The following is a 21906-nucleotide window of genomic DNA, read 5'->3' as shown; positions in this document are numbered from 1 at the left end:
CAGTGGGTAGTTTGATGTATGCAATGATTGCTACTCGCCCAGACATTGCATTTGCAGTGGGAGTAGTAAGTCGATACATGTCAAACCCAGGCAAGAAACATTGGGAGGCAGTGAAAGGAATATTGAGATACCTGAAAGCTACAAAGAGTATGCGTATATGCTATGGGAGTCAGGAGCTAAGTGTAAAGGGTTTTACAGACTCAGATTATGCAGGTGACTTAGACAACCGAAGGTCTACGTCAGGGTATGTCTTTACATTGGCTAGTGGAGCAGTATCATGGCGTTCTAGATTACAAGATTGTGTTACTCAGTCTACTACAGAGGCTGAATATGTTGCAGCATCAGAGGCATGCAAAGAATCAATTTGGCTTAATCGACTAGTAACAGATTTGGGAATCAAAGAAGAGATGCATGTGTTATATTGTGATAGTCAAAGTGCTATACAATTGGCTCGCAATCCAGTTTATCACTCAAAGACAAAGCATGTGGATGTGAAGTATCATTTCATCAGGGAAATGCTCGAGGATAATCAACTTCAGCTTGTCAAAGTTCACACCACAGAAAATCCTGCTGATCTACTTACAAAAGGACTTCCCTCAGAGAGCTTTGCGCATTTTCGCAAGCAGTTAGGTGTAGGGTAGTACATCACTTCTCTACATCTCTTGTATATTAGCTTGTATAGTAGCTTCTCTCACACTTAAAGTACCACATTAGACTTTAAGTGGGAGGTTGTTGGGGTATAAAGCCCAATGTGGTCGCCCAGGTAAGTGGGCGGGCCGCGAGGTATGTACACATATTCTTTTGTTAAAACCTAATAAGAACTCACTATGCTCTACACATTACAGTAGAGCGAGTTCACCATATCGTCGTGCTCTTCTTCTCGCACTCTCTCTCGCATCGCACTTCCGCTCGTTCTCCTTCAGTCGTTAGTGGAGAGCACAAGAGCACAAGTCGAGCACCTGCTAGGTAGAGAAAAATACGAGGAGAGAGTGAGAGAAGGGGAGGCAGTTATTGCCATATCATTTCTCGATGGTGCCAACTACCAAACCATGGTAGAGGGGAGTCCCACCAACCCCAAGTTTAGCCGAAGGTGAGGGAGGGCAAGGGCTCCCTAAGGGAGTTTCCCACATAAAAAGTATGTGAAAACGATCCTTCAACATAGTGAGAAACAAATTAAATTCATCATCAAGTCAAGCAAAGCCATACATGATTACTGTATGTATTCCAATCAAGGCCAAGGAACCTAACCAAATTTGAGAGGTAACAAGAAATGTTCACCCAATATTGTAAATCTCCCAAACTCAAAGCCTAGCGGACAGATGATGTTTATCACAAGTATTGACGTGTAAACTTAAACACCCCAATTGTATCAAGCCAAAAATTGTATTAGGGAGACAAGGTATCGTTACCAAGATATTTAAGAGTTAGATGGAGTAAGTACCAGCATCAGTACAGTGATAGTGTGTGTGTGTGTGTGTGTGTGTGTGTGTGTGTGTGTGTGTGTGTGTGTGTGTGTGTGTGTGTGTGTGTGTGTGTGTGTGTGTGAGAGAGAGAGAGAGAGAGAGAGAGAGAGAGGAAATGGCAAAACCTTTATGCTACCCAAGTGTGATAGATTTGTTATCCAAGTTCTTGAGTTTAAGACTCGTCCGATAGATCTCTTGGGATTCAGGTCTCTTGGGATTTTTCATATGTTTTAAAATCTTCTCTCTTCTCTCTTCTTCTTCTTCTTCTCTCTCTCTCTCTCTCTCTCTCTCTCTCTCTCTCTCTGTGTGTGTGTGTGCACCAAAAGTGATTGAATACTATGTACAAAGAGACCTCTGGGGATTGTAAGGAGCCTATCACCCAGAGGATGTATGAGATGACAATTATAGAGCGAGTGCTATGTATAGGGTAAAGGGGCCAATAAAAAACCGGGTCCCTGTGAAGGGACCCTGGCCCCCCCTGCTTTATGTACTTTAAGACCAAGAGCTAGGACACAAGTTCCTCCATGGTGGGATGGTTAGTCGAGCATGAAATGAAATCGTTGCCATTGGGTCTAGGTTCAAGCCTTGTTGGCCGCTTTGTCTCACATTGCACCCTAGGTGCAGCTTCTCATTCACACTAAATTTTGTCGTTGTCGTGCGTCGCCCTCGGAGCTCCAATCATGGTGCAATTTTTACTACAGGTAGGTGTTGCTCCGCTCTTTCGATCGCGCCCATTCAGCTCAAACAAAGCATTCATCTGCCGGCAATTTGCTTTGCGGCTTAGGTGGCCCTAAGTTGGCCCCTTTACCCTACATCAAGGTGGCATGTACGAAGAATGCAAAATGAACCACTGGGGAGGTGTGTAGTCCCATGTGATATGTCCATGGTTCGAAGTGAAAGGAATTGAAGATTCACCCATGTCTTGAGGAACAAGTATGGATGCCTCTCTTCCACCTTGGAGGAGCCCATTGAAGCATCCCATTGGCTGTGAAAAGTATCCAGCAGCTCGTGTCAAAAGTGGCCGATGTCGGGGAATACCGTGAACTCAAAACTTGAGCACACAAGAGCCTTCCACAGCATCCATAGAGTGATGCTGCAAATCATAGTAAGAACTGCATCCCTTGGAGAAAATTCTGGCTGTTGGACAGTATCTGGAACCAACTTTAAAGTGCCCTATCTATATCCCAATGATGTAAGCATGAGTGTCGGATCTGTCAGGGAGCCCTAAACAAGAGTGCGATCCCAAAAATCTCTCTCTCTCTCTCTCTCTCTCTCTCTCGTGGGTCCCAGCATGCAGGTCTCAACATGCAGCATCTTCAGCGCGCAGGTCTCTGCTGCTCTCTCTCACTAAGCATTAATGGGGAAGATGATCAAGGGTATCTTCACAGAGCTGTTGTTGGCAGCACGTCACAAAGAACATCCAGGTCGCGCTAAGGTTCTCCCCGTATCTGTCTCTCTCTCTCTCTCGCACGTGTAACCTGCAGTCCACCCCTTGCTCATTCTTTTTTTCATGCGTATATCAGTACATTCACAGAATTTTCAGAATTTGCAGAATTGACAGTTGCAGAAAGAGGGAATTTGTTTTGATTTGCAAAATTGCAGGAAAGGCAAAACGTATGCCATGTATGCATAGTGCGATGCACGTAGGTCGGTCTCTTGCTACCATCACAAATTTCCCTCTCGTTTTTTGCGGTGACGAAGCATGCGAAAATGGAATGATAAGCTTGACCCTTTAGGGAACAAAAATGCAAAGAAGAAATGGCCGAAACAATTAACAAAATCAATCGCAACTTATTGGGCACAATAAAAATGCTCAATGAATGCGTGTTGACCCAAGAAAGCAAGATAGCTACACTAGGAGATCGTGTGACGGCCCAAGACGAGGAGATTGTGTCACTCAAGAGGGAGCTCGCAGATGCACGGTCGTAAAATACACTTGAAGAGGGAGAATTACAACCTTCAGTAACAGAAGAGCTAAACATGATCAAAGAGCAAGTGCGAGCCATCAAAGAGGGGAAAGAGCAGCACAAAGAAATGACGACCTCTTGGGTGGACGTTATTACAAAGACTCAACAGAAGGCAGATGAGGCCGAGAAGTGTTGAGGTTTCCAAGAAAGGGAATAGCAAGGAAACAACTACGTCCACACCCACCATCATTAACCTGACAATTGAAGAGGAACAAAGAAGGCGTGTGCGCTTTCTACATGTGAGGATTTGCGGTCTTAAAGACAGATAATGTGGACGAAGAGGTAAAAGAACTCATGACTTTGAGGGGGGTTCATGAGCTGATGCACTCAAGAGCTTGGAGAGTGGGCAACAAGAAAAACGGGAGCAAGGGGGAAACCTCGAAAGAAAGGGCACTCATCCTTCATTTTCCCTCCATGAAAGCGAAGGACTTTTTGAAGAAGAAACCAACTCTTAAGAAAATGGGCATCTTCCTGGGGGATGACCTTACCCTCTCATAGATAGCTCAAATGCAGGAGGTAATGCTAGAGATTAGAGCGGATCCACGCTCCACATGACGGTGTGAGACCTATGGGACCACACTCAAAGCTGCTACCTGGAATTGTAATGGATCTATGCGTCGAGATTTAGGTGCTTTTGAGGAAAGTTTTCGTGGGAGAGATATCATCTTCTACTCTGAGACACATCAAGCCCTTGGGCAATCTATGCCTCACATTAGTGGATACAGATGGGAGACCGCATGTAGATAGGAGACACGATCAGAGCACAGAAGGCGGGGCTCAGGTGGAGTGACAGTGTTATTCAGGGAGGAGTTGCAGCCATTGATACATATAGCTTGCAGAGATGAGCAAGCTAGGTACATGTGGGTAAGATTGAGAGCAGAGACAGGCAAATATCTTTACATTGCTATTTGTAATTCCCCTTGATTACATTAGTGTATGCACCACCCAGAGGACAGTCCCCCTTTTCTATTTTGGATGATGACAGCTGGGAGTTCTTTAGAGATGGTGACATCATCATTCTAGGGGATTTCAATGCTAGGACAGCTCATCATCAGACAGGTTTTTATGATACTTCAGAGGAGATGGTGAGAGAGCTGGATGTTGCAGAGACGAGCCTATCCAGACTATCACAGGATGGAGAGCATACTAAGTATGGACGACACTTGATAGACATGGGGACTACACATGGATTGGTCATCTTGAATGGCCTACAGAGATTTCCCGTTGTGGCGGGTTTTACATGCTTTCCACACAGACATGGAGCTAGCACAGTGGATTATGTCATGGCGTAGCCGAGTCTCATCTCTAGTATCCAGGACCTCACAGTTGGACCCAGACCTGTTGGTGTGGCAGTGGACCATGCTCTTGTGTCGTTGACCATCTCTTTCGATTTTAGTGTAGCACACAGGCCACAGGCAAGAGCTCCTACTCGCTACACCTTCACGCAGGAGACGGACTCTGTATACATAGATGGGATCTACATACGCTTGTGTACAGAAGAGCCAAGGCGACCTTTGCAGGAGCTTACTACTGTACCGACACAAACGTTACATGATGCAGCAACAGAGGCATACCCACACACACAACCTAAGCAGAGACGCCATTATGGGAGCATGTCCCAAAACAGCTGGTATGATGAGGAATTCCGCAAGACCAGAGCTAGACATCAGAGGGAGGTTCTTTTGGGGTACATCACTCACAAACGGTCACAGATTGACTTCCGATGCCTAGTGCGGCGGAAGAAGAGGGCATTTTTGGCTTGCCTAGAGCGGGATCTATACCAGCTATTCTTGAGTCAGGTCTCACGTGAGGCATGGCGGCTCTTTCATGAGCACCCCCCCCCGGCGCCGCCATTAGCTCTACAGAGGCCTGGGGCCAGTATGCGTCATCTCTGTACACGGTTCTTGGACAGCCGCCCCTTCCCGACCCCCCCGATCCATGCCCCCACACGTGCTTTTTTCACCGCCGCTGAGATGGTGAGGAAGGCCATTGACAGGATGAGGACTGGGAGAGCATATGATCATGATGGCTTAGTGACTGAGCACTTCATGCATGCCAGAGATCTACTAGCAAAGCTCCTAGCAGTTATGTTTAATTGTGCCATGTGTGAGGGCTTGCCTGATACTTGGAGACTATCTACTATTGTACCTATCTTCAAGTCAGGAGACTCTATGGAGCCTGGGAATTATCGCACTATCATGATCGGACACACATTGGCACGGTTGTACGTGTCCATTCTTGAGCAACAGTTAAGTAGATGGGCAGATATGGAGGGGATATGTGCAGTCGGGCAGGCAAGATTCAGGGGAGGTTTTTCTACTCTTGACCATATCTTGACACTCAGAGCCATCATTGAGGAGGGCAGATCACATGGGAGATGGATCTATTGCAGCTTTGTGGACTTCCGCAAAGGATTTGACACAGTACCCAGAGCTAGATTGATGTGCAGATTACAGGAGATGGGAGTACCCACAAAGCTCATTTGGGGGGTCATGGCACTATACAGGTCAGTAGTGGGGCATGTACGCACCTCAGAGGGCCTATCTATAGCAGTTCATTCCACTATTGGGGTGAAGCAGGGTTGCCCGCTCTCTCCTAGTCTCTTTGGTATGTATGTGGACTACATTCAGAGAGACGGTGATAGAGGTGCACAACTGGCAGGAACATGGATTCCACTATTGTTATATGTTGATGATATTGTGTTGATCTTCGACTCTCCGGAGGGGATGCAATGTCACTTGGATGCTTTGCATAGGTTTGCCCATGAAAGTGGTTGTCAGTCAACCTTGGTAAAACCAAGGTCATGGTATTTAATACCACCCCATAGTGGATCAGGAGGTCAATGCCCGCATTCACATTTGGCTAGGAGATAGTGGAGTATATAGATGCTTACACCTACCTTGGAGTGGTTTTTAGTGGACCAGCATTTTCATTGAGAAGAGCAGCAGAGACTAGATTGACCAGAGCCCATACAGCATTGGGTAGATTGGAGAGGATGTGTTCACATGTTCAGTTTCAGGAGCCTCTGATGAAGCTCTGGCTCTTTGACACCCTGGTGGCTTCTGAATTTCTCTATGGAGCTGAGATCTGCGGACCTTCATTGGACCGATGGGGGGGCATGGAGAAGCCACTAGTCTCTATGATCTCATGGCTCATTAGAGCCAAGGCTTCAGTACCACGTGCCATTATCCGAGCAGAGCTAGCTTCCCCCCACTAGTGGTTGAGGTGCTCACCAGATCTGTCTCCTTCATACATCGCATGTGGGAACTTCCTAGAAACAGATATGCCCGCCTTGCACTTGAGTCCTCTCGACAGTTAGCCATGCAGGGAGATACAGCATGCTGGTATGGGGAGATGACATCATGGTTTCAAGCACATGGGTTCGCATACACAGATTGCCCCCCTTCCAGTACTCACTAGATGCACCCCCTCTGACGCTCACACAGGCCGAGATCACCAGGCTCATCCGCCAGGACCTGACTCAGCTAGACACCAGGAGGATATGGATACAGCCAACACAGGAGCTGGCACGAAGATGGCTTTCTATAGAGAGAATTTTCTCCAACTCATGGAGGACGGTTTGTGACGAGACCCAAATACATGGACACCCACTTGTCTCATGGGATACGATGTGCTATTGGCCAAATACACACATCTTCATACTAGCTGCGGATCGAGACTGGGAGATACAGGAGAGTACCAACAGAGGCCAGGACATGCCTCCTGTGTGACCTAGAGCCTGAGATAGAGTTGCACTACACATGCCACTGCCCCATCTACTACGAGATACGCGGCCGCTTCCACTGCTTGTTCAGAGAAGGGCTTTCGACCACTCTCCAACATCATGCGGTACGAGGATTAGAGATGCTTGAGTCTGTTTTTGCTCAAGCTGCACAGACACAGAGAAAGCTTGATGAGGGGAGAGGTCAGCCAATCTCAGAGAAAGGATCAGACTTCTTTAGAGCAGACACTGGACACCCGGAGGAGCTATTACCACAAGAGAGCTCGCTGCCTCACATCAGAGGCACACCGAGCGACCGAGCTAGGAAAATCCAGACACCCATGACTGCAAAGGACTACACAGCATTGATGGAGGCTGCATCAAAGGATTCAAATCACTTTGGCCCGACATGCATGATCCCCAGTCAAGCTATTGACCATGGAGGAGATTGATGAAATCTACCAACGACCAATGCTAGATCTTTTGTGATCTGTGATTTTAGCTATCCGACCTAGCTGTTTCGGATTCTATAGAATTTTATTTTGTCATTTTATTTTATTTTGTCATTTTCATTACTCTTAACTTTGTATCAAATCCACCACATTGTAACTTTCTGGTCTCATAGGTCATTCTAGCCTTCTGAAGACGTTAATATAACATTTCATTTCTCTCTCTTTGGGAGTCTGGTTTAAAAAAACACTAATTGCACTTGGCCTCTATTCCCCTCACTACTAAGAATTTTCCAGTCACAAGCTAGCTGAGACTGTATTCTTAAGCTCAATCTTTCATTATTGAGGATTAACAGTAGGGACAATGGAGTAACTTGCGGAGAATGCGAGAAGTGAAACTGCATGAAAAGAAACTTCACCGACATAATGACTTTATGAGCAAAATGCAAAAGAGTGACAACACAAGCAAGGAGTAGGAAGAAGAAGCTTTCTTTCTTGCAAAAACTCCACGAGACACCATACTGGTACATGTTACAACATACAAGGCATTACAACATGTCAACACTCTTCACCACAAGAACTGTTGTTTTTCTCTCTTTACACAGAAGCCATTTCCGAACGTCTACCTCTCCTCTCACTTATGTCTTTGCTGTAAACGGGGGTGATGAATTCTCACTTCTCCCCCCATGTAATTGTATTGCTCCCAGAAATCTCTTGTATTCTATATCTGATGTATGCTGGGACGCCCTCTTAAGATTTTGGGTTATAAGATGAGGTAGTGTGGTTGTGCTGCCAAAATCACATCTTTCATTAGCTAACACTCAGATTAATCCATCCAAGCATCCTCCATAAAATTGCATTGTGCCATGCTCAAGGCTCTGGTTGGACAAATTGTCGATATATGATGCCCATCGGACACAACAAAGGTCACTTCATAATGTCCTGAAATGTGTACCCGCTTGTGGGATAACATCCAAAGATCCGGATCTGGCCTCAAGCAGAACTTGTTGCGTTCGCATCATGTCATCACGAAGGAGCTGAAGCAGAGAAAAATTGCCTCCTGCAAAGAGCATGAGCGCAATTAGTAGGCCAAGCCAAGTTTGGCATTATAGAAAGGCATTGAAGATATGGGCTGAAACACTATGCTTACTTGCCTGCAAGCTGGAGCGTTTGCTGTTGCAGACGCTGAATATCCTCTTCTATCCCATCGCATGGCGGAGGATGAGCAGTCTCTCTCAACAGCAGGGTGGTTAAATGTGGCTCATGGTAAGCCTCTTGCTCAAGTATAGTTGGCTCTAACTGTAGACTTTCATGTGTGGGAAAGCTGTCATCAGCCAAGGCCATGGAGCTTGGTGTCATCGAAGAAACAGGAGCACCTTCCATTAGTATCACCTTAAACAGATGCTTGCATATATTTCCTTTAACTCCCCAATCACAAGTACAACAAGCCCAACCAGATTGAGCATTAAAGACCTCATGCCAGATTTCTCTCTTCGACTGGCTGCGCACATAGGCAACACTTGGAAAATGGATATTTCGAGAGTACCGTACATCCGTATCAGGAATTCTTAGCGCACGCGCAACGGAGCTCTCTACATTGGTAGGCATAGCTGCTAGAATTTTTCCATCACCCTCCTTAGCATGTTGTTGGTACCAAAAGTAAGGAGTGGCCTCCGTGGTCAACACATGAAACAACCAATCAATTGGTTGTCCATGTATGTTCTGCTTGCCCGTCAGAAAGCGTTGTTTCAGTATGCCATAAAATGCCTCCATCGATGCATTTGTCTCTAGGTTTGCATGACTGAAGGTCCTTGCTGCCCACACCCAAGTATCTGAAACGTAAAACCAATTATTATGCCATGAGCCCCAAAGACAAGCATCTTCTTAAACAAACCACATTTACCCAGCTTCACCTATTTCCTTTTCCCAACGCTCTCTAAAATAAGCCATGAACTCCCCTTGCGCATTGAACTGCGTCATGAATTCATTGACAAGCAGATCGGCAGGTCTCAATCTTTGCATGTTTCCTTGACCAAGCTGGCTTGGTACATTCATTATTCGTCCAAGAGCATTGAGCATTGCTGCTCTGATATCCCATCCTTTCACCTTCCGAATAAGGTGCTTTAACCAGCACCTCCTAACATGCCATAAGCATAGTAGCATGGGAATGTTGAAGACAGACCTGCAAGATTTGAAATTGATTAGAACGATGCAGGCCTTGAGATAGTTATCTACCAAAACAAGTTCTTTGCACAAAACCTAATTGCCTCCACATCAACAGCAGCATCATCTATGGCAAATGCATTTGGTTTCCACTCCCCGTTCATTGAGACAGCTCTGTTGTGTAGCACTTGAAGCCATCGCTTGACTGTAGGACCACAGCAACTAGATGTGATGATCCATGCAACTGGTATAGCACTTTGATGCTGATCCAAAACCACAATAGAGAGGAGGTAGAGCTGCCATCAACAAGAAGAAGATAAATAGCTTTGATAGCAGGGAGGCCTATGCAGACAATTGTGATACCACTCACCTTGTATTGATTTGCCCTCAAAGTAGAGTTCATTGCTATTAATCTATCATGCCCAAACTTAAGCATCACCTCCAGTTGCCAGTCTGTTTGAAGCCCTAAAATAAAATGAACATTGTCTGCTAGATTCTGTTCCTGGTAAATGAACACGTCCCGTGTGTTTAGAATGCACCATAATCGAGCACTTAGGGCATCCCCATTTTCTACCTCCTGTCTGATACGTGCTAGCTGCTTCGCAATGTTTGACACATCCTTGGGCGTTAAGAAGTCATCCCTACTTATCTGATAGCTGAGATTCCTCTGCCGTCTTTCATGTAGAGCACGAACATGTCTATCGAAAACTTGCTGCAATGTGAAGCCCGCACAAAGAAAGGCAACAACCCACCTTTTTATCTCATAGGATAACCATGGTGCTACAATGCCAAGACCAAGTTTCAGGCGATCCAAATCTACTGCATGGCAAATCAGGTCATCATCATTCGTATGATGAGGGTGAACGTAAGAAATGCGAGCTGCATCAGGAAGTAACACCAGTCGATGAACAATAAAATGGCAACCACACCCCTTCTGAAATCGACTTGGAGTAACCCTTGGGCGCGTCCTCTTGGTATCAGTCGAGCTTACCGCCTTCTTATGCTTCCTTGGCTTTGTATCTGGCCCATATACACACCAATACCTATGTATAACAATGCCAGTTACAACCTACCCAAAAATAAGAATTTGCAGCATACTTTGAAGGCTGAGTCTTATTTTCAAGTAAGCTTTTATTTTTCCTCCCCTCAAAATTTTACATTTTTTCATTTCCCCCCTCACTGCCCCTTTTGACTATAAGCCAAGTCCAGCACATCTTACACACAAGTTCTCAGGCTTCACAATCTATTACTGTTCTAGCATGCCTATTTTCAAAGCAAATGAGGAGGAAAGAGAACAGTGATTCAAGTGGGAGGATACAGAGTTGACTAACACACTGACTTGGAACCGCCAGGGGTGACCAACCCCAAGAAAAGAAACTTTTTTCCTTGCTTGTGATTTTTCGGCATTCCTACCATCCATAGGGGAAAAATGTGACAACAGGTGTTCTCATCTATTTACATACCTATTTAAACCTCAGAAACCACCCGTTTTGGGATCCCCCTGAATTGTTTTTCTTCCTACCATCCAAGGAAGGAGCAATATGACAAAGGCTGTTCGTCATTGATTTTCTTTAACACCACCCTCTTTGTTGAGAACAAGTTGTGTGGCTTCAAAGTGTTCACATAGAAATGCTCAGATTAGGGACAGCAAGTAATGGAACCAGAGAACCAGCTTCAGAGCAAACAAAGAATGCAGGAGATATAATATCTAAGGGAGCATGGGACATTTTTGCTTCTTTTGTGATAAGGAATCGGGACCACAGCAGCTTCCAAAAAAGTCAAACCTAGTGAACCAGGCTGTCACTAAAGCAATTTTCTACTAGGAAATTGACCAGTTATTTCTTCGTTTCCTTTTGATGGCCCAAATACCTATAAAGGACATGCAGCTTACAAGCTCATGGAGTATGGTAATCATCCATAAGACAATCTAGCCATCAGCTCCACTCTGCAAAACATCCACTTAATACTAGAGCATCTGCACTACCGTTATCAATGCCCAATAGCGGGTACAGAACTAGGTATAAATCCACGCTCCCATAGTGCGCACACAACCTCCAACACACACAAAAGACACACACACACACAAACACAAACACACACTATAACCGGCCTGTACACAATAGAGGGCGGTACTATTTCAATTACCTGTTAACTTTACACAGAGCACTGTGAAGAAAGAGAACACAGATGCGTCCACTCTTGCCTGCGTTGGTCTCTCTGCGCCTAACGCTCTTATCTCCAAGGCCACTTGTTTGTCTTCGGCCGCCAAGCGTGCTTGCTCATGCTCACGCTCCAAGGCTACCCTTCTACCTTCGACCGCCAAGCGCGCTTGCTCGTGCTCACGCTCCAAGGCTAACCGTCTTTCTTCACGCTCGCAAACCAATTCTGCCTTTCTTTCTTTGCGCTCGCGATCCAATTCTGTCTTTCTTTCTTCGCGCTCGCGATCCAAGATTGCCTTTCTTTCCTCAGCCGCCAAGCGCACTTCCTCACGCTCGCGATCCAAGATTGCCTTTCCTCAGCCGCCAAGCGCGCTTGCTCACGCTCGCCATCCAAGGCTGCCTTTCTTTCTTTGCGCTCGCGCCCCAAGGCGGCACGTTGCGCTTCTTGTTGTAACATCATGTCCATCATCATCTTGACCAAAGCCTCCATAGGATTTGGTGCAACCCTTGGCGTAGATGGGGAGGGGGGAGGGTCAAAAAAACCTCCTGGTGGGGAAAATTCTTCTTTGTCACCTCCATGCTCATCACCTTCACGCAAAGTATCAATTCCGCTTCAGGTGATGACCATACACTGAGTTCTTGATACTTAAGTCCACGAGGAACTTGGGTTCTTGAGGTTCTTGGGTTCTTGAGTCCTTGAGTTCTTGAGGTTCTTGAGATCTTTCTTTAGCTTGCAATCTGTGTTAGAGAAGGATCTTCTCTTACTCGAGCTCGACTCTTCCCTGTGGGCGCACCCCTTGGCGGCCTTGCATTCACACCAAGGTTACTTTTTCCCACCTCACGTCGATTGGCCGGCCGCTAAGTGCACGGTCCGCTCTCGATGAGTGAAAAGAGAAACAAGGGGAGTCCGGACAAGCCCTTCTTTCTTGGGTTACCTGTCACTTTTCAAAAAGACGATTAGGAATCGAAACGCCCAAGTGGATTTAGGTTACGTGCGACCGCAACTAGCAAAAAAATTATGTGGTTCTTTCCTTGAGTGATACAAAAACACTGCCAAAGCTCTGATACCAATGTAAGGTGCAGCGGAAGTGAATGTTGAACTTTGCTCAAGATGAGTGCTCCGAACTGTGCTCAAGGGTTCCTTCTACTTACGGAAGGGAGAGCCTTCCGTTCCTTTAGTGAGAGAGTGCAAATGATCAAAACAAAGTGAATGACACTATGAATGAAGGTGCTGAGAGAGAGAGAGAGAGAGAGAGAGAAGAATACGACACCAGAATGTTGTCAAACCCTCCTCCAAGGGGCCCACCCTCTATGGCGAGAGAGGTCTATGCTATTGATCGCACAAATCTGGTACAATCGTCTAGATGCAATGGACTTGCCGACGATGTTGATGACAATGATGACAACGACGAGATGGGCTGAATCTGAAAACCCTAGGGGCTGAAATGCAAATCTGATATCTGCTGAATTCTGACACTGTGTCGAAGAGGACGGCGCTGACGACGACGCGGCGACAACGCGCTGAAAGCGCAAATGCTGAAATCTGCGAATAGCGGGCTGAAACTGAAAACGCTGGCTGATCTAACCGTGCGGCGAGGATCTGCTACGAGAAGGTGAGATCTGCAAGGTTTGGGGCTGCTTTTGCGGAGTCTAAATGCTGAAAATGGAAAACGTTGATGCTATGGCTGATTCTGTCACCAGGAATCTACAAAACGCTAGGCTGATCTGCAATTTGCAAAACTGCTAGGCTGATCTTTTATCTGCTGCAAAAACGCTAGGCCTTCTGTTGCAGAAACGCCAAGGCTGATCTGCAAGAGAAAACGCTGGCTGGTCTTGATGGCTGAAAACGCTAGGGAGTCCTGTCGATCTTGCTGAGAAGGTGCGCTGCCAGATGCTGGGTATATGCTACCTCTTCTGCCAGAAAGTGCCAGCGCTAGTTTCCTTATATATTTACTTAGCCAATTTGCCCTACCCAGTTTCCCACAAAGTCACGTATTTCTAATAAGTGAAAAATGGCTACATTGGGGAAAATGGGTTCTGTGCACTGTAAAATGCTCATGATGGCTACTAACTATCATGCTGATGATCATGTTGTGTGCAACCAGAGGATATGCAACTACTCTAAGTGCCTGGGCATGCACGGCCTGCACACAGGCTCACATAGGTGCCAGAACACTTCCTAAGCAGACCTGAAACCTGGACTTGAAGTAGCTTGTCCACATGCACATACGGTTAGATGTGCACGTGACATAGCCCGAGTCTTCTCAAGAGCAATCTTTATCTTCCTGTATGTTTCATCCATATCTTGCACATATTTGTCTGTCTCAAATATCTTATCCTTAGTCTGCAAAATGGGTGGGACTTTCTTCCGTCCTTCCGCTATCTCAAATAGTGCCTTACCTATTGACATATGCACAGTGTTATTGTAAGCATATTCAACCATTGAGAGATGGTGTTCCCAAGTTGCCTTATGCTCTGACACATAACATTTGCGCAGATCTAGGACAGTAGAATTTGTCTCTTCTGATTGTCCATCAATTGTGGATGGAACGAAGATGAGAACTTTAGCGTAGTGCCCATGTCCTCAAACAATGCCTTCTAGAAATAACTGGTCATACGTGGATCCCTGCCACTGACAATTGACTGAGGCATCTCGTGATACTTAAAGATATTGCTCATGAATAACTTGACCATGTGTTCTGGCTTTATCTTCTTCCTAACAGGAATGGAAGGGGTTTGCTTATTGAACCTACAAATGATAGTCCAAATCCCATCATTGCGCGCGCGAGAGAGAGAGAGAGAGAGAGAGAGAGAGAGAGAGAGAGAGAGAGAGAGAGTTTTCTTTCCAATTAACTTTTGGATCAAACTCATGAAACCACTTCATGCCAAATATCACATCACATCCAGACACAGAAGAAACAACAAACTTAAGACAAAAACCTACATTACAAGGTTTCGACAAAGACAAAGTGCCATAATCCACCTTTTGTGGGCATAGACGCATTGAGAGTATCCTCCGAGACACGAAACGTATTGACCACAGATTTTCCTTTATCCTTAGCATAATCTAGTTGTTCAGAATTCGATGATGTTTCCGCATTGGAATTTCTTTTCAAATTAGACGGATTTGGTCTCTTTGGACATTGATACCATCTTTGGTCACCACCGCAAATTGTACATAAACCATCCTTCTTTGAAGTCAAAGATGCATTTGACGAAGAGCCTTGCTGAATATTGGAATGCCGATCTTGAGAAAAATCACGTCCTTTACCACGATCAAGTCAAGGAATATTTGAAGAGGATCTACTTTGAGATTGTCAATCTTGAGAATAGAACCTTGAAGTTGAATAAGGTTGTGTTGTTTGCTGTCTGAACTGAGACTGATGTTGCTGACTTTGGCTATAGCTGTCTCTGTGATCGCGTTGTGAAAAGCGAGCATTATTTGAAGATCTTTCACCAGGGAGAAAATTCCGTGTAGGGCGCCGATTATCGCCAAGACGCTCCACATAGGCAACTGCAGCATCCAAGGTGGTAGGGTTGTATTTGTGCACATCGTCCTTCAAGTTGGGTTCGAGTCCATCGATAAAGCTGTGAAGTTTATCAGAGGGACTAAGGGTCTCTATCTCCAGAGTTAGCCTTTGGAACTCTGTGATGTACGCGGCCAAGGAACCTGTTTGGCTTTGGCGACGGCGAAGAGAGGACCGGGCATGAAAATCCGCATTGGCAGGCTCGAACGCCTTGCGAATAGCATGCCGGAATTTATCCCAAGAAGGTGTGTGTTTACCATCAGCAACCCGTCATTGCCACCAAAGAAATGTTGTGTCCTTGAGCAGAGAACTAGCAAGTGAAACTTTTTTACTCTCGACCAAGTCCGTGTTGGACAAGTAGACCTCCATTTTGAATAGCCATTGGTCCAACACGCGCTTGTTGCGACAACCAGTGTACGGTTCCGGCAGTTTAACATCAAGCTTCTTCTTCTGTGTAGTATTAAAAATTTTGTAAAGTAATTGAACTTCGCGATTGTCTACCTCCTCAATTGGATTTGGTTCGTTTGGTTCGTCCACTGAAGCTTCAGACGAAGGTGGTGGAGAAGCATCATTAGTTATCCGAGAAGTCGTAGGACGACTCCGAGAAGTATTTTGCGTCTGCATCTCATCCAAGCGAGTGTGTAGCGATGCGAGGCTTGTGGAAAGTGTGGCCATCTGATCCTTGATAAGAGTAAGGGCGTCGTCAGATTAACCACCTCTGTCCTGAGAATTCGGCATGGTTACGCCTTAAAGGGAACTCTCGAAACAGGTTCTGGGACTGGTATTTTGGGAACAAGAACTAACTCTGAAAGGGGTTCCAATGCTGCCAAATCTAGAATAACTATGATCTCTGGCTTTGGCGAATCGAAAATGGTGATCACCTCGTGCAAGAGAATTTTTCGGAAAAACTCCTTCTGGAATCTCGTCTACGTACGAGAAATACGAAAAAGGCACGTAAAACTGTTTGTCTGCCATGGCCAGGGAAGGCATCGCACGAGAGATTGCCGCTGAGCCGGTGATGGCCAGGAGAGATAGCACACCATGAGAAATGTGCAATGGTTGAGTGTTCTTCTTTTTTTAAACGCAAGTTTGTTTTGAGGAATTTCATACAAAAGGTTGCTTTCATATGGGGTTTAAATTTGAGCTAAGTTCACATTGGCTTTAAATGGGGTAAGTTGGCCAACCAAGGGACTCTCCAAATTAAAAGTAAACTAGTAAAACGGCGCCGCCTTCGGCGGCAGCATGGCCCCTCTTCCCTTTAAGCCCTTTGCTCTTGAAAATTTGCATAAAAGGAGATCAAGAAAATCTCTCTCTCTCTCTCTCTCTCTCTCTCTCTCTCTCTCTCTCTCTCTCTCTCTCTCCAGTGGAGTCTCTCTTTGTGAAACCGGCCTGTACTTTCAAAAAGGGCGGTAGACTTTAGACTTAAACCTTATTTGCTTTCACCCATTAAATTTGTCGCCCACTTTACCTGTACTTTCAAGACAACAAAGGGGAAAGGGCTACAAGCTGCTAGATTGCACCTGTATGAGAAGACCGACACCAGATTGGCCCCTAACTTAGGCGCCCCTTTCAAGTATTTCTTTATTGTCTAAAAGAGGGAATAAACGTTGTGGTTCCCTACAAGCTGCCCCGCACAAGCTTGGCTGAATTTCAACTGTTCCGGCCCGGTTTCGGCAACATAACTGTACTAGGACCCTTCACAGTCAATATTCCCACGCATAGAATGACTTTCCCGACGCATACGGGCACTTTGCAAAACTTGGCGAGAATCTGCAGCACGCTGAATTCTCTGTTTTTAGCCCCGAAAATGCGCCAGATCACCTGTACAACGGTCCCCTCACGTTCCCAAACCTCCTGGGGGTATAAGGGACCGTTTAGGGCCAAAACCCTAAACCTGCAAAAATACACAGCAGGCTGTAATTTACTGTTTCGGGCTCCGTTTCGCGTGCCGGTCGCATCCGTAGCAAGTCCTCGAGCTCCCGCACCTGTAAGGCTACTTGCCCTTTGAATCAGACGAGATTTCTGGCGTGAAACCTCTCCGAATTCACCTGTACCTGCAGCGGGGGATTAGCCGCTAGCTAATCCAGTACCTGTGCAAGAGGCTCTTGCCTCGGCAATCGCGCATGAACCCACACAACTGTACATTGGTCAATTGAAAATCCCACTAGAGGGGCATAACATACTGCCATAGGGGAGAGAGAGGACAGTGCGTAGCGTGCAGGGCATCACTCCTGGCACCGCACTGTACATAAGAGGGAAAGGAAGCACTCCATAGCTCATAACCTATGACAAGAACTTGCAAAATGAGCCTCCCAGCTATAAATTCAGCGCCACTTCTTGTTGCATGAGGAAAGTGCACAGAAATGTGCCACTTGGCACATTTACAAGCTCTTTCCCGTTTCAAGGTTGCCACATAAAAATCTCCTGACCCGTTGCCCGGTTGACTTCACGGCAGAGTAATAAAATGTTCCCCTTGTCATTCTGGAGGTAATGACGCAGACACATTTTCAGGTCCCAAAATAGCAGTTCCCTAAATTTTAGGAGATGCTGCCATTGTATCTTTCTAGGTCATCTGACCCCCGTTGTACACTGCAGCCACACCCAGAATTGAAATGTAGCCTCTGTAGCAAAGGATTCCACTTTGGCTAGTCAATGACCCCTCTTTGGCTAACCATAGTCCTTGTCCAACCTTAGTGCTCTCTTGCCCTCAGGCCTGGACTCCCTCTGAACAGTTCCACACTAGCTATGCAATGCAGGGCAGTTAGATTTCCCGAGGGGTGTTTCCAAAAAGTGAAAGTAAATAAATAATAAGAAAGAAATCAACAAAAAGGATAGATAGTAGTCAAACGCTGGTGACATACCCCCTTCTTGAAATCTCAAACGTCCTCGTTTGCATCTATGTCGTACATGCTCACAGTCAACACTGATATATTCAACACCTGTCGACCCATGTACGACACATACATGCTCATTGTCAACCCTGGTGTATTCAACGCCTCGTCGACACATGTATTGCCTGCGTGTGAACCCTGTCCCAATGACATAGTGGTAGCTTCGCACTCTGCCATTGCTTTGAGTCACTAACTTTCCAATGACAAAATGGTAGCTACACATTTTGCCACTGTCTTATAGTACACGTTGGGCCCAGTAACACTTTCGAGCATACCCAAACCGACAGTTTAAGAATGCAGTTACACATGTACCCTTTAATAGAAGCAATTACTGTATCCTTGACAAACTGACAAGAAATACTCACTTCTATAGATCTAACCAAACTTTTGGACATTCCATAAGAGCAATTGCCAAACTGACAATCTGTACAGCTCTACATTCATGTAACATGTATTTGATTTGAGCTCACTTGTAATACCATGTACATCATTTCTTTCAGAAGCCATTGTCACACTGACAATCCATGTAGCTTTGAAACTCAAGGGGTCAAGGTAGGTTGCAAATCGAAGGCTTCAAGGTAAAGTGATAACACAATTGGTGACTGTGCAAGTTCACCTTCTTCCATCCACTTAGCATCCATTGGTGGATAGTTTCTGAACTTTACCAAGTAACGCATAGCAACCTTGCCTTTCACTTTTCTTTCTTTATGTGCCAAAATCTGTTCTGTGACCAAGATCTCGTCAAGTTCCTCGACTTCCGGCTGATCTTCACATGGCATATTCTCTGGCACATCACCCACATAGGGTCTGAGAAGACTCACATGAAACGCATTGTGAATCTTCCAACTGTCAAGCAATTTCAGCCTATATGCAACATCACTGATTATGTCGCACACTTGAAAAGGCCCATAGTAACGCATGCTGAGCTTTGGAAACAGTCTTTCCTTGCCCTTCATCTTCTTTAACCTTGCCTTTTCAAAGCGTAAAAGCACCCAATCACCAAGTGAATATACCACTTCACGACGGTGACGATCAACTGCTTTCTTTTGCTTTGCCTGAGTCTTTTCTAAGGCCACTTTGACCTTCTTGTACATTTCATCCATGTCCTAAACATACTTATCTGCTTCAAATATCTTGTCCTTTGTATGCAGTATAGGAGGAACTTTCTTGCCACCTTCAACTATCTCAAAAGGTGCCTTGTCAGTTGATGAATGCACTGTATTATTGTATACATACTCCACCAATGGCAAATATTGCTCCCACTTTCCTTTATGCTCTGACACATAGCACTTCAGCAAATCTAGGACAGTAGAATTTGCCTCTTCTAACGGCCCATCTGTTTGAGGATGAAATGACGAAGAGAATTTGAGCATTGTGCCCATATTCTCAAACAAGCCTCTCCAGAACAAACTTGTCATGCGTGGATCACGGTCGCTAACAATCGACTGTGGCATGCCATGATACTTGAAAATATTGCTCATAAACAAGCGTGCCATCTGATCTGGCTTTATCTTCTTCCTGACAGGAATAAAATGAGCCTGCTTGCTGAATCTGCAAATGATGGTCCAAATACCATCATTTCCTGTCTGCGTTCTCGGAAGATCAAAGATAAAATCCATAGCAATACTTTCCCATGGTTTATCTGGAATAGGTAGTGGTTACAATAACCCTGGTGCCTTTTGCCTGTCAAACTTGATCTTCTGGCATATTAGGCATTCTCGCACAAAGGCATCCACATCTCTTCTCAATGTAGGCCAGTAGAAGAATGTCTCAACCGCTTTAACAGTAGCATTGATACCACGATGCCCTGCATACGGTGGGACACGACTCTCTTCCATAACTTTGCGTCGCAATGGCTTTGTGACACACAATCTGCCATGTATCATCATGAACCCATCTTTGAGAAGATAGTGTTCATGACGTTGTCCATCCATTAGCTGCTCGAAGACCCTTGCAAAATCTTCATCATTTGCATATTGTTCCCTCATATCATTAAGTTCATGATGATAAGGAATTGACACAACTGAAATTTGTGGCTTCCTTGACAAGGCATCAGCCACAGCGTTCTTCTTGCCTTCCACATGCACAATCTGAAAGTGGAACATGGACAAGATATTTGCCCATCGCATATGCTTCTCAGATAACTTTGCTTGTGTCAAGAAGTATCGCAAGGTCTGATGGTCCGTTTGGACAACAAAGTCTGCACCTAGCAGGTAGTGTTTCCAACTTAAGAGCGCATGAATCACGGCCTGCAGTTCTTTTTCATAGACTTGCATAGTCTTTTCTGGCCCTTGCAAGATTCTACTCTCATAGGCTACTACCCTGCCATCTTGCATTAGCACTGCACCAATGCTACTACCGCATGCGTCGCACTGGACCACAAATGACTTCCTAAGATCTGGCAACACAATGACTGGATCTGAAGTCATCTTTTCCTTTAAGAGATTAAAAGCTGAAATCTCTTTCTGTGTCCATCTAAAGGTGACTGCCTTCTTTTGAAGAGCATGTAAAGGTGAAGCAATCTCAGTGAAATTTCGGATAAACCTTCTGTAATAGGAGCATAGTCCCAAGAAACTTCGGACATGGTGCACCGTCTTCAAATCTGGCCATGACTTGATCGCTTCAACTTTTGCAGGATCCATTCTGACACCATCCTTTGAGACAATGTGTCCCAGAAAGTGAATCTCTTCCAGAAAAAATTCACTTTTCTTTGCATTGATGAGCAACCTATGACTGCGTAGCTCTTTGAACACAATGGCCAAGTGATGCCTATGCTCCTCTTCATTCTTTGAGTAGACTATCATGTCATCAAAGAATGTACCAACAAACTGCTGGTGTGGACGGAAATTCTGTCCATCATCCTATTGAACGTAGCAGGAGCATTTGTGAGACCAAAGGGCATCACTAAAAATTCATAAAGGCCAAACGTCGTTCTAAAAGCAATCTTGGGCACATCCTCTGATCTAATGCGGATCTGATGGTACCCACTCTTTAGATCTATCCTGCTAAACATAGCTGTTGCTTCTAATTTGTCCAGAATATCATCAATTCTAGGTATAGGGAACCTATTCTTGATGGTATTCTTGTTCAGTGCACGGTAGTCAATGCACATACACCATGAGCCATCCTTTTTCTGCACCAACAACACTCGAGAACAGAATGGAGATGAACTGGGCTGAATCAGCCCTTTTTCTAACAGCTCCTGTACTTGGCTCATTATCTCTTTCTGTTGAGCCGCACTAACCCTGTACGGAGGCTTATTTGGTGGGCTACTAGTAGCCTGGCACCAAATCTATCGCATGGTCCTCGGGTCTCTCTAGCGGTAATTGAGACGGTAATGAATCGGAAAAACAGTCACTATACTGTTGTAAAAACATTGACCTTTCCTTATCTAACACAGATAGCTGGTCCTTCTAATTTGTCCAGAATATCATCAATTCTAGGTATAGGGAACCTATTCTTGATGGTATTTTTGTTCAGTGCACGGTAGTCGATGCACATACGCCATGAGCCATCCTTTTTCTGCACCAACAACACTGGAGAACAGAATGGAGATGAACTGGGCT

General features: G+C 45.4%; 1 protein-coding gene across 4 annotated transcripts in view; it reads right to left on the bottom strand.

The window, feature by feature from the left end:
* Positions 1–8070: 8070 nt before the first annotated feature.
* Positions 8071–21906, bottom strand: part of LOC147438823 (uncharacterized) — a 61480-nt gene continuing 47644 nt past the window's right edge. For 2 of the 4 annotated variants that reach the window (XM_086484792.1, XM_086484791.1), the window contains exons 2-6: positions 10134–10783; positions 9860–10059; positions 9514–9782; positions 8755–9432; positions 8071–8660 (exon numbers count right to left, since the gene is read on the bottom strand). In XM_086484792.1, coding sequence (XP_086340918.1) covers positions 8533–8660; positions 8755–9432; positions 9514–9782; positions 9860–10059; positions 10134–10783 — 1925 coding nt within the window. In that variant the 3' untranslated portion in view covers positions 8071–8532. Of the gene's footprint in view, positions 8661–8750; positions 9433–9513; positions 9783–9859; positions 10060–10133; positions 10807–21906 lie in introns of all 4 variants that reach the window. The other 2 variants (XM_086484790.1, XM_086484789.1) reach the window with 2 other exon arrangements.

Source organism: Adiantum capillus-veneris, chromosome 16 (assembly GCF_014529385.1).
Source record: "Adiantum capillus-veneris isolate H3 chromosome 16, ASM1452938v2, whole genome shotgun sequence".
NCBI classification, from domain to species: Eukaryota; Viridiplantae; Streptophyta; class Polypodiopsida; order Polypodiales; family Pteridaceae; genus Adiantum; species Adiantum capillus-veneris.
This window is presented reverse-complemented; position numbering and strand designations above follow the sequence as displayed.